Consider the following 13864-nt stretch of genomic DNA (forward strand, 5'->3'; position numbering starts at 1 on the left):
GGATCTGAATAAAATCTATGGTTGGCTGTAATTGCTGTAATTAAAGATTGCAACTGAACATGCTTCTATACTATATATGACTTATTTTTGTAGATAGCTGTAATATTGTTATTGTTATCTATTAGGCACTGTCTCTTTTGCATTAACCCATACACTTTACATTTTATGTTTTCACTTATATTTGTGTTGTTGTTTGTTTTTCTTTAATTTTGTGCTGTATTTTTTGGAACCATCTGGCACTATAATTTCTTTCATTATTAATGAAGTTCGATCTTATCTTATCTTAAAATCTACAATCTACTGACGGTGTTTTGACATGTAGTTTTCTACCTCCCATTGGAGACATCGATCAGTTTTCCTACAGTTGAACTGTACCATGCAGACACTTGTTGACTGTGAAGTTTTACACTACTGTGCAATATTTTCATTACTATGCACATTTTTACTGTTCATGTTTACATGCTGTACTTGTATTTGCAATTGTTGTATGATGCATGGTGCACTTTACTCTTAACTTATATTTTAACTTTGTGTGGTGTAACTGCTGTGTTTTACCGTGCACATGACACACAATCTTTTTCATAGGAGTTTTAAAAACATCGCAATGATACGATGTATTTAACATAAAACCACAACATAAAAACCAATATTGATACAAATCTATCTCACAATACTGATACTTTATTGCATTGCATTTTTGTTTACATACACACTGATGCTGATATTTTGCAGTGAGATAATGTAAACCTTTTTGTTAGCCCAGGTCAAGTTTTAACTCTCCTGAGGACTCTTGTGCTGACTCCAGTTTCAGTGTGGAAATGTGGAGCTGCTGCATTGAAACAATACTTTTCTTGAGTATCTGATTATAGTTATAAAACTTAATAATAAAACACTCAAAAAAGTAGGTTAGATTGTTGGAGACGATTTGTTACCAACATGAATAATCCATAAAGAGCTCCTGGGATTTATTCAATTCAGCAGAAATGTTCTTGCCAGGATTAAAATCTCTTTGCACGTATTATTACCCAAATTCTCCCACATAAGTCTGACACATTTTCTATATGACCTTTTCCCTGCCTCCTCTGTTCCTGTTTTCCTTTATTGTACATTAGACACTAAAAGCATCCCAGCCATCTGCAGCCATCTACACCAACATTTCAACAACCGCTACTGTACATCACATTCCCAAAACTTCCCAACAGCATCTCCATGTGTGTAAGGCAAGGTTAGCAATGTGTATGCCATAGTTACTTACATACCAGACATTTATGATCCCCGCTGCAGCCACTGTATGCTGTCACTTACAGTATCTGTCATACACTCTAAGTCCTCTGATGACACACACATGCATGCGATCTCACAGCGATGCAGCCGCCTGTATTGTGTCTGTTGCTTTTGATGTGTGCAAAATACATATCAATCATGCCCCCTACTGCAACAGTTCCAAGAACAGGTCTCCATATAGCAAGAGCCATATGGGCGCAGTTAAGCAAACATGGCGTTCTGTATCATTTATCAAGTTATTTATGTTTCATCTATGTGGCGTGAAGAATCTGCTGAGGCCATTAACTCTTTCACTCAGCTGGAAGACGTTATATTTCCCACATCAGGATCCCATGAGCTTAAGCTTCGGCTTAGACGTCTTTTTGAACATGATTTAATTTAAACATCTTTGCACAGTGCTGCTTAGTAACGCGTGTGAAGTGTCGGATGAATGAAAGTGTAAAAGTGACAGCTTGTAGTCGTGATAGTAAGCTCTTCAACGGCTCTTATGTAGGTATAATAAACTCTTTGGCAGCTTGCATCCTTTAAAGCTGCTCTAAATCACAGACAGCTGCTCTACATCTCTGCTCACATTGAAGACACATTATTGTTTAGTTGTTCACTTACTGAGAAATACTCATCTTATCTTTTTAAGGCATTTATAATCATGTTGAGATGCATCTGCTGTTTAAATAATGATTCTGATCATCCCGATGTCTGCCGCATTTTATGTCTAAGAGGTGCACGCTTCAGCTCGTGCTGCAGTCATCCTCAAGATTGGAAAAATGAAATGTGTGAAAGGAGTTAAAAATTAAGCTGACTCGCAGTCGATTGCAGTGTGTCAGCAGCACGCAGCATTTCTACGACTAAACATCATTAATCCCTCCAGACTTCCCCTGCACGCAGATTTTGGCTCTTCAAGTGATGTGATTTGAATCAAAGGAAAGCTAATGAGCCAGTGGGCAGCAGCAGGAAACTGGCTCGTTTCCAACATATTTGCTTATATTGGAGATTTGATACGAAAGGGTTTACACAAAAACTGCATTTGCCTATTGTAATTGTAATAACTGGATTATTTATCGAAGCCCGTCTCAGGATGATCAGTTTGTAAATGCGAGTCAATGGAAAAGACAAAAGCTTGTTCTCTGTTTAAAAGTTGTTAATTTGTTGAAATGTAATTTAGTTTGAAATGTTTTGTTCTTGTCTTTCAGGAAGGTGCATCTCCCTGCAATAGATCAGTAAGAAGTGCTCTTCAATATGAATACAGGTATGCACGAACACACATCCACAAACCATATGTTGTATACGATTTAGCTCATGTCCATTACTTTTAATGGGCTGAGTTGCATGATTGTTTTCTATTTTAATATCTGATCATAAAACTTTTGTTTATATTGATTCTTTATAAAACAAAAGTCAATATGTTTCCACATTTAAGACCTCCTAGCTGTTAAAAAAGCTTCTACATGTGCTCGTCGTCGTCATGACGAGGGATGCAGCGAGTAACCGCTCTTTAAAATGTCACGCTTATTTAATCTTAAAGGCTCCGCTACTCAAGTTGTTTCTGTTCTCACTTTCATAAAAGGGGCCTGTACATTATTTTTGGCCGTGCTTCTCAAGAGACATGGAGGCTACGCTACATTTGCTTTACTATGGCAGAGGTACCAAGCAGCGAAAGCTTTGCATCCATGAAGACACAAGTGAAGTCAGCAGTGTGGAGGCATTTCGGGTACACCAAGAATGACCTGTGACTTATTCAGGACTACGGATCCCCCGTCTGCAAAACCAACAGAACAAAAGTTGCAGCTGAAGTGTCCAACACGTCAAACTTGATGCAGCATGTGTGCGATCACCACCCAGCACTACACGCCTAACATGATAAATGAGTGATATTACGTTTTACGATGGAACATTGAGTTGGTGGGGAATTAAATATAAACGCGTCACTTACAATCAATGTCATAGCGGCGAAAGCTTTCAGTGCAGCATAAACAAACAGCAGTGAACCGGCATGCACTCTGTAGAGGATAAAATAGTCCTTTCAAGGGCTTCAGTCAGTGAGCGTTTAACGTTGCTTCCTCGACATCGGAAGCTTGTAGACTTCCAGCACGATACAAGGGGTTACATAGGCTATTAATAATGTTAATAATAATAACACTGCATAAGAGATGTTCTCAATTTCCTTCTCTCATCTAAACTTCAATTTCAAACAAACAAACAATTATAGTCAGGATTTTCTCAGGCCACATTCGAGATGAGATTCATTATTAAAACCAGATTATTAAAAGATGAGTGATTAAAAGTTGAGGGCAGTCACAGTGAACAGTTAAGTCGTGCATAATAATCTTGATAATCATAAACTGTGATTATTCCTCAGACTATAATCAAAACCTCTAAGCGCAGCATCCCTAGCCATGACTCTGGGATTCTTACTTTGACCCTGTTTCACCACTTTGGTGTTGGTCCATCTTTGGGCCTGCGTTATTGTAGCCGTAAGCATCAATGACTGCAGTAAGCCCTTTTTGCTTTCAACCACAGTGACGTATTCCTCCTTTAATACATGTTCAGAGCTCTGTCTCAGACTTGGCAGCGATCCCGAGCTGAAGTGTGTATTTCAGCCTGAGAATCAATGATGAGTAATCCGTCGTTGGACCTCTTCCACACACCACCGTTCTGTGTGTCTGCCAGTGGTAGCCTAACTCGTCCTGGTTGTTTGCCTTTATTTACAATATACGATGTGGAAGTCGGCACTAAAATAGCTTCATCACGTGTTGGAAGGCAACCAATACCCCGACCAGAGTGAGGTATATTTTTGAAGCATTGAGGGCCTTACAGTGTAAAAGGATCTTATTCCCTAGCATGCTATATCTGATAGGAATGTGTAGGCAAGTGTAGCTAATGCAAACAACTATACATATCTTTGCATTGTGTGATCTCATGCAGTAAAACCAGGCTCTTTAAATGCATGTGCTTTGCCTCCACTTATTTGCGTTTTGTTTCTGCTGGATGTGAGCGTGTATTCATCTCTTTTTTTATATATGCATGTGCATGTGTGCTGCTGCTGCTGCTGCTGCTGCTGCTGCTGCTGCTTCTGCCTCTGTGATCACCTGCCTGGCTTGGATTTCTCAGATAGCGGAGGAACCGCTCGCCATAGCGTGGCCTTGTCACTCATGCTCTCTCCCATGAAGAGGGTCCAGAGCTCACCAAATCTAAGAACAGGTACTAACACTCACAAATACTACAAATTAACCCATGTTAGAACAGGAAGAGTTGTAGAAGTACCGTAAAATTTGGTGTATAAGACGCACTTTAAAACGAAACGAAAAAGTGGGTTGAATCCTCATATACCGGTGCGACCAATATACCAGCACAAAATGCAGAGAGAGTTATGTTGTCTTATTTTACCCAGACGATGGCGCTATAATCTAGCGTGGTGACATCACACCTCCGCATTTAACTGTGTCCGGGTCCAAGCTGCTACAACATCTCATATTTACGACAGGCCGCAGTGCTGTTTTCCTCGCTGTTTAAAGCGAGGAAAACTAACTTGATTGTTGCTAACGCTTCGTCACGGACATGCACCGCCATGATCGCCATTGCAGCCGCCACACTCACAACAATCAACGTTACCGTAGGCTGCCAGCTGCCGCTAGCTACGGCACCGGTAGCTAGCAGGATTTTAAACTCGACATGGTGAAAACAGATGGTAGGCTGTAATTTGTGTGTTTTGAATGAAAATAAATTGAAATAGTGTTGGAATAACTTACACGTCTTTATTAATAACTAGCTATAGAAAACCTTTTTACCTCTGGGATACCCACAAAAACAGACTGCGTCTTATATTCTTGATTTTACGGTAGCTAAAACACAGACCACGTCAGGTGTTAATTGGACTAAACTGTGAAAGCATGAGGTAAGTCTTTAACAAGTCGCTTCCTATTGTTTTTGAAAATCATGTTTGGGTTTCATCTTCCTGATATGGTTTGAGCACATTTGAAATACTTTGAAATGGCTGCGGCTGCCTCAGTATCCTTCAGCGATCTTTGGAATGTGGGATGCTTTTTTTCCAATCAGTTCATCAGATTATTTCCTTTTGTTTGGTCTGTTTTGTCTCGGGCTTGTTTTTGCTCCCAAACCCACTCATAAGTCATTCTTTCCTACTTGTTGTCTATGTTTCCTTTTGTCAGCTCTCGTATGTCATACTCTCACACTGCTCCGTGCCATTTCCCCCTCCTTAAGGGTAGTTTATTCTACTCTTCCTGTGGCCTTAAGTGTCCTAATGCTGTTTTTCCCACCTCTGTTTGTTTCCTGGAACTATTTTCTTCTCTGACAGCATTGTTAGCTTAGACACAGCTCAGCTCCTTGACCCTGATCTCTTGGAATATGTGGGAATATCCTTGGATGGGTTTGTGTAGTTATGAAATGCTCCAATCTGCTGAAGTCTTCCTGATCAGTGTGTTCAGGTCCAGCTACTGTTTTAACTCAGGAAATCAATATTTGGTGGAATAACCAATTTTTAATTACAGCTTTCATGCATCTTGGCCACTCCACCAGTCACATTGCTGTTGGGTGACGTTAGGCCACTCTCGGAGCAAAAATCGAAGCAGCTCGGCTTTGTTCGATGGCTTGTGACCATCCACTTTCCTCTTGATCACATCCAGGAGGTTTTCAATGGGGTTCAGATCTGGACGGGGCTGGCCATGACATGTAGAGAGAGATGCTGAAGGAACATTTGGAGTGGTCTCTTAATTCTTTCCGGAGCTGTACACATGTAACTTGTCAGCTGAAGTTAGGGTGATTACTTGAAAAGCTTTTCACAAAGCTTTCAGAGGCTACAGCTGGTCCTCTGCTCAAAGACGTGTGTGTGTGTGTGTGTGTGCGTGTGTGTGTGTGTGCGTGTGTGTGTGTGTGTGTGTGTGTGTGTGACTGAACCATGTCAGCGTCCAGGTTAACAGCTGCAGCCATGTAGGCACTCCAGCACTGACAGCTTCCTTTAACAATAATGGAGCTCTTTCTGCAAACTGATAAACTGTTGTCGGATGTGGAAGGTGTAGGAGTATGGAGGGACTGATCAAACCACCCTTCAAGGCCTCAGCATACTCTCATCCATGAAGTCTTTTCAACAAAATCTCAAATGCTATTTAACAAACTAAGCTCTTCACAGCTGATTAAAATGTCTATATTTCTTTAAGCTAGCTTACATAGCCAGCCATTTGAAATCAATGAACGTAATCAGAAAAATGTGCAGTTTACCATAAGTGTGTGAAGAATTTGTGAGTGCAAAGTTAACGGGAGCCAGAAAGTCTTAATAGCTATATTAATGGGACATATGCCAGGTTTTTTTTAATAACTTTATTTATGAAATTGTGCATTTACATAACATATACACATAGGCACAGATGTACAAACATACTGAACTCGTAAAGACAATACCACACATTATACCCGCCCATTGTCTCTCCCTACCGCCCCTGAAACCAAGAGTGCACTCTAAAGGAAAACCAATAAATTAGGCTTATTAGAAGAAATAATAATAATAATAATTAATAAATTAAATGTAATATAGAGGTAAACAACAACAATAATATACAAGTTAAGAAAAATAAATAATAATAATAATAATTAAAAAAATATCTACACTACCAGTCAAAAGTTTGGACACATTTTCTCATACAAGTGAATGGGAAAGTTTGTCCAAACTTTTGACTGGTAGTGTATATATATATATATATATATATATATATGTATACATACATATGTAAAAATGGGATCCAATGCATAACCATATTAACAGCAGCAATAAACCAACATTTTTAACACCGATCAGCTGTCATGATACATATGCCAGGTTGAAACTATCCCTTAAGAAAGCCTGGCTCCTTGCACAGTGATCATTCTGCTCTGTTGTAATAATGCAACTCCCTTCTTGAGGATTCTTCCTTTATTTGTCTGAGCAGTGAAGTGGTCTTCCAGGTCTTGATGTGTGTAAAAAAGCCTTTAGCACCACTGTCATCCTCTTCTACCCCTTTATACAACCTACACTTGCTTCTAAAATAGAGCCAGAATCTGACTGATAATTCTTGACCACACTCCAAATAAGGAGCAACCTTCTCGTGGTATGGTTACATTGAATAACACTGGTAATGCTGTGCGAGTTTTTGACTTAAACAATCGATATGTGGCAACAGCATCTTTCACTTTAAATCCTAACCACCTGTTGGCCTGCCCTGTGTATTGATGTAGTTTGTACATTTCGCTCTTCAAAGGTTGACAGGAAGCCTACACAGTTTGGAGAAAATGTTTGGCTAAACTTTAGGAGAAAAATCATCAGGAGTACGAGTAGCAGATTAGCAAAGCAACTGTTCATGGTGAATGCTAATAAGATCACAAGATTAGGAGGTTTCTAATCTAGGCACAGAGTTCAGAATACTTGGGAATGAGAAAAGATGTTTGTACAGCAGCAGATATCAGTCAGGATAAGTCATGCAAAGTTATGCAGCTGCTCAGAAAGAATGTTTTTGTCTCTTCTGTCTGTGTCTACTCCCTGAAACCATCACCAAGTCTGTTTTTATCAAACTAAGCTTCCTCACAAGCTTTTTATTGGAAAATGACTCCTGTAGATCAAATCCTGTGCAGGAGTGTTGACATTTGTTGCCAAGCTGAATGTCATGACACTTTGCTGTGTCTCCTCTGTTCCCCAGGGAGTGACTCTCACTCATCAGACTTGGGTAAGTCTTTGTTTCTTTTTGTGGAGATTATCACTTTGCATAAAGAAAAGTAGCAAATAATCACTGTGTGATGTTCGCATGTCAACTTCAGCAGATTCTTGGCGGTCGCGCAGTGTAACAGATGGCCTTAAGAACGGAGACGCAGGCAGCTCATCTCTTGCTGCTAAAGGTTTCCGCAGTGTCAGACCCAACCTGCAGGATAAGAAGTCAACAACACAGGTAAGAGGTCTCACACAACACACTGAAAACAACATATTTTTGTTCTTTAAATAAGTTTGTCTCTGTGAATAATGGTATCCTCAATGACACCACAAACCGTCATTATTTACACAAAATATGGTTTGAAAACGATTGATGATTTGCACTGATTTTTTGATGTTATTGTTTTTGTTTGAACTTATTTTGGCTGCTGCTTTCTAATCGCCCCAATAAGGATATCAATCACGTGCCGTTGCCACCCCCCAGGAGAGACAGCTTCCACTTCTCGCCCACTGGCGCTAATCCACCAGACTACAGCTCCCTTATTGCGCTGGCTAATGACATTAGCCCTGGCATGCTAACATTCACTCAAAATGAGAAAGCAATTTTGAAAGAGTCGTACACTGTTAGCAGCACAGCTTCCTACTCCTACTCAGAGTCCAGTTCAAACGCAGTCCAACAGGAGCAGCAGTCCACTGTCGCTAACGATATCAGCAACATGAGTGCACTCGCCTCCTCTAACACACAGGCCCAGGAGCGAAAGGTGTCCTCCCTCAAACTAACTCCTGTCACCATCCCCGACCCCCCGGATCACCTCAACTCTTATACTGAAACTAAAACTAAACCCCAGACCACAGGTTCCCCTCCGCCCACTCCACAAAAGGCTCCCACCCTTTCTCCACCCCCGGCCCAGACGACCTCGCTTTCCGTCAACCTGGGCCCAGAGATCCCGAAACATCCTGAGCCGCAGCCTTCAAGCCACCCGGTGCAGCTCAAGGTCCCAGATCAAGCCCTGAATCAGACCCAGGGTGCAGCTCCATCACAGGCGGAGATGGAAAAGGCTCCTCCTGCAGTTCCACCGAGACCTTCTCCTGCAAAACTGTTGGTACATAACTGAGCATATACTGGAAATACAGAGCAACAGAGAGCACTGATAACTGAGTCACTATAAGAGATCTCTTAGTACCACACAAACGGAAGAAGCAGTCAAGGTACGGTAGCCAAGATGAGGCAAAAAGTGATAAAGAAAACACTTGGAATCTGACATAGGTGTTGCTTCAAGCCACCGGTGTTAAGACAGTTACAAAGGTGTGATGCGAGTCATATGCTGCCTGTGTGTGTTGCCCTTTAGTCTGTCAGACTAGGTGCTGCCATCCAACCAACTAAACTAATTGTGGTTCTACATATGTGTGAACTCATGCTGTATGTGTGATAACCTACTGTTTCATCGATTCTATTTATACCATGTGTTACTGTCTGTGTACTGTTTATGCTGCCTTCCACAGTGTGAACTAACAGAGCCTCTTCAATTCACAGCGTTAATCGTGTTTCGGAAGAAGACGATGCTGCAGCAGCCTCACGACAATTCACTGCAGCATTTCACCTTCTGTTAGGATCACGTGTCACCTCCACACATCCTCTGTGAAAACGTGGCTAATGAGTGATATCACTAAGCACTCTCCTCCTTTCCTCCTTTTTTTTCAATCAACTCCCTTTCCCTCCAACACCAGGGGCCTCCCTCCCCCGACCCCACAGCACGGCACTCCCCCTATCGCTGCCACAGCTCAGAATCACTCGACTACCCGTCGGGCCTAATGCCCAAGGCTCTGACGCCCACCCCGTATGTTCCTTGCGGAGCAGGCAGCAGCACAGCTGGTGCGGCGAGCGGGCCGAGCTTCGCCGCAGTCAGCAGCGTGAGCGCCGGTGGCTTCGTGTCACCCTCGGCTTCCCCCGTGACGGTGTCAGCTCTCAGCCACTACTCGTCGTCCACGGCGGGTCTGCTGGACGAGCTGCAGATCTGTAGCCTGGACTCACCTGGCGCCTCGCCCACGCCATCGCCCACCCTCAGCCATGTCTCCACCTACACATCCACTGCTGGCCCTGATGATGTGCTAACAACCTCTGTGGCCTCCACTGCTGCAGCAGCCACTGTCACTAACGTAATTATCCCAACAAGTCACTGCTGTAACACTTTTCATTAACAAAAACCAATGGTTCCCTTCCTGCTCCCACTCACTTGGATGGCTGAACCAAACCTTCACCAAATATCTTTCCACTACCAACTTTTCCTTTCACTAACCACGAACCACAACCTCTCTGTCAGATATCAATATTACAGTCAGCCCACTATGTTCCCTTGTCATGTTAATGTGTCTGTACGCTTTGAACTGACAGTCTATATGTGCGTGTCTTTGTTTGTCTTTGTGATGCCTTTTGCAGTCCGATGTTATTATAGTCCTTTAAAGACCAGCTCCTATCAAAGATTCATGATGCAACAAAATATTATATAAAGATGTCGTCTGCAGCTTTCTGTGCGTCCAACCTTAGTCCCAGTCACACAGGAGTTGATTTGCTTGGTTCCCTCTCCAACCAAGAGCACATTCTTTCACAAAGAGCAACACCAGACTGTTTAACACTCAATAAAAGTTTAAATCAAAGTTCCTAAACTTTGTTATAATGGCTAGCTTCAACCCCTTGGTTTGATATTGTTAGCTGTGGTAATATAATCACTGTAACAACAGCAGCAGTCTGACCGTTTGTGTTTACACAGGACGCATTCAGGCACACGATGCGTGTTACGGCCGCCCTCAGAGCCCCAAGCACAATCACTGTAGTTACAGTTGTAAAACAGAAAAACCATAGAACGGATGCGGACAGGGTGGACAACTGGAATGTTTAAAATGGAAGTGTGTCTCTTTCGTCCAAGTGGCAAACTTCCGGGGCTGAAAAAGAAGTTAAAACAGAAGGGTCAAAAACTAGAGTTCCTCAAATGGCCACTTGAGGCTGTGTCAAAAATGTTGTTAACATGCCCAACTTGAAATGAAGTTTACAACCCTGTACAGAAAATGTTTTGTGTCTCTTTAGCTTAGTTCCCTGTGCACAAACCATTGAGAAGTATTTTAGAGTAAATCACATCTTTAAATAAAAATAAGGCTTAAAGTTCTGCATGTTTAAGGGCCTGTGTCCACTAGCGCTGTTTTTTTTCACGGGCAGAGCCCACAACCTCAATTTCAGAGTGCCTCTCACCTGTGCCTACTGTTGCTAGGTTACGAGTTGTGTGCCGGCGATTCCGCTTCCCTCTGCAAGGATCATTGAGTCTGTAAAATGTCTTGAATAAAAGCAAATTATTAGCATACAGAGCAATTTAAAACAAAGAAAACAGAAATGATGTAAAGAAACCTTGTCCTGGCGTTAGCAGCAACTCTACACCTGGAAATTGTACATACAAAAAAATGAAAAGATTAGCTTCTCCTCCGCCATTGTTGTTAACAAAGTTGATATCTGAAGTCCCGCCCCTTCTTCATTTTGATTGGTCGACGAGGGAGAAGTGACATTGACGAGCATGGCGGTGTTCCCAAAGTTGAACTATTTTCAACTGAGAGCGCAGTGACAAAAAACAGCTGATGCTGAGGGTGTTTTTGCGCTGAGGACGCTGAGCGCTGAAACACTGAACTGCATTGAATTTGTATTAAAAAGATAGGTCCTGCCAGCGCAAAAAACGTCTCCCTAAGGGTGCTGTTAGCTGTCTGCTAGGTTTCAAGCTCATAAAAGAACTTGACGTGTTGGGCATCGACCCTCTTATCTAAATATGGTCACTTTTGGCTCCAAAAAATTGTTGCGTCAGCATCTTGTTCTTGGTAATCTTTGGTTTTATACCTTACATAGTCTTTGATCACTATACACAATTCCATGTGTGTATCCTTTGTCAGATGAAATCATGTGTTCCTGTGTCATGTTGAATGGGAGAGCGTTCTTCAGGACAGCCTTCCATTGTAACTCAATCATGTCTTGTTCATGTCACGACTAATTTATAAAGAAATGTTTGTCGATCTGAAACAGTTTTGTTTGTTTACTGTCACTGTTTAATCTCCTCTGTCTGTGGTGATTCAAGAAGTGCCCCTCCCCCTCACTAACTGTTATACACTCACTTCAGGTTCAGCAGGTCCTATGAATTACACCAGCCCCTATGTATGTGTACACATACACTTTACCTCCAGTCTACGTTCCTCTGCCCCTTCATCTCTTAGTTTTATAGCATTATGGTGACTAATAACAGATTTGTTAGACTAATTATCCTCTTTTTTCGCTTAATGAAATTTGAAGTCAATAACATGCTCCACATTAGTGAACAGAAATGTGCACATTTTGCTGCAGGTTGTGATTGGTTGTGACTGATTCTCTGTGTTTCTGGCTTGTCGGCTGCTCACAGGGCCAGGTCCTCTCCCACGCTATGAATGGAAGTAGCAGCCATCCACAGAGGCCCCTCTCTCCGCCAGCATATCCTCCTCCCCCCTCCTCACTCCACACTGGGCTCCCGAGACAGAGCAGGAGTTCAGGTGAGTGGTCGATCTGTTTTCCCTTTATAATGAGCAGAGGATAACAAAAGTCTGAATAACAATCCTGCCAATTCTTTCTGGAAGATGATCAACAAATACTCTTTTATTCAATTCAGACTTAATCTCCTTTGAACAATTATGAGCACAAAAAACACAACATAGCAGAACATGAAAGACTCGAAACGACAAAAAATCATCAACTCTGGTGCTTGTTCTTGCACTACTTCATAAGTAACGGTTTTCTCTTTTCTTTTCTCACCTCTTCCTCGTTGCATCCAGAGGGCTGCGAGTCAGTTACCAGAGAGTCTGTGGTGTCGGGCCACACCAGCGTCAGCAGCACCGTCCCCATCGCTCGCTTCTCAGAAGAAGAGAAAAAGGTGTCCGTCATTAAAGCCCCTCATTATGAAGGCATCGGCCCTGTGGACGAGTCCGGCATCCCGATCGCCATCCGCACGGTGAGGTCAAACACACACACAGCTGAATACATGGTGGTTTGCAGCAGCCTAATCTCGATCAACAGGGGGGGTGATTTTTAGTATGGGACGTGTTCTGGTTTCCCTTTGTAGTACGCTTGTAGTCCCAGTAGTGTTGACCAATCACGTATCAGCAGGCTGCAGCATATGCAGGAAAAACAGTCTCTCCAAACAGACATCTGCAGCAAGTTCAGCTAACAAGTTGTTCTTGATCAAACATTCAACTTGAGACAAATCCCCCTGACACTGTCATACAAGCCGTTTAGATTTCCTGACTTCCTTAAATGCATCAGAAATGATCGTTTCAACCTCTGTTCAACAAACGAGCATTTTAAAAGTAGTTTTCTTCTCCTCTTGAGGACAGACCTGACAAAACTTGGATTTTAACTTTTTATTCATCTTCATCTTGATGTTTAAATTTCGGCCAGACCCGTTAATTAAAGAAAATCACAAGAAAACAGCTTCTTTCTCGGGTTTATACCGCTGAAGTAAGCCAGAGTGCAGCCTCTGTGTAACTTACTATTTATGGTGAAACTGAGACTCATGAGAAACAGATGAACGGGCGCTCCTCTGGGGTTTTAATGAACCATGAAATGACGCTGTTTATTTTGCATACATATCTGGAGGAGCAAAATTCTCTTCACTTTTGATCTGAGCACACGGTTGCTTCTCAAGTTGCTCATACCCCTTTCCCACCCAAATTAGCGCATTGACGCAGGTTTTTCCGACCCGGGAGGACCCGCTAATAAATGCAGATTGTCTCTTTTCCCATTGCCAGTGAAGCATACTCCTTTCGGTGACAGCAGCTGGAACTTAAATTGCGCCGGATAGGGTGCGGAGATTAGTGCGTCGACTTGGGTTTTGT

The 13864-nt window shown here is 42.3% G+C and overlaps 1 protein-coding gene across 1 annotated transcript in view; it reads left to right on the plus strand.

Moving 5' to 3' along the window:
* Nucleotides 1-2520: 2520 nt before the first annotated feature.
* sorbs2a (sorbin and SH3 domain containing 2a) overlaps nt 2521-13864 on the plus strand; it is a 41419-nt gene continuing 30075 nt past the window's right edge. Inside the window, exons 1-8 of the mRNA XM_069666608.1 lie at nt 2521-2530; nt 4393-4482; nt 7965-7991; nt 8086-8210; nt 8425-9075; nt 9701-10129; nt 12400-12526; nt 12806-12981. Of these exons, the coding sequence (XP_069522709.1) occupies nt 2521-2530; nt 4393-4482; nt 7965-7991; nt 8086-8210; nt 8425-9075; nt 9701-10129; nt 12400-12526; nt 12806-12981 (1635 nt within the window). The remainder of the gene's footprint in view (nt 2531-4392; nt 4483-7964; nt 7992-8085; nt 8211-8424; nt 9076-9700; nt 10130-12399; nt 12527-12805; nt 12982-13864) is intronic.

The sequence above is a fragment of the Semicossyphus pulcher genome, unplaced genomic scaffold (genome assembly GCF_022749685.1).
Source record: "Semicossyphus pulcher isolate SPU_LCO1_2020_fin unplaced genomic scaffold, fSemPul1.0.p SCAF_17, whole genome shotgun sequence".
In the NCBI taxonomy this organism is placed as follows: domain Eukaryota; kingdom Metazoa; phylum Chordata; class Actinopteri; order Labriformes; family Labridae; genus Semicossyphus; species Semicossyphus pulcher.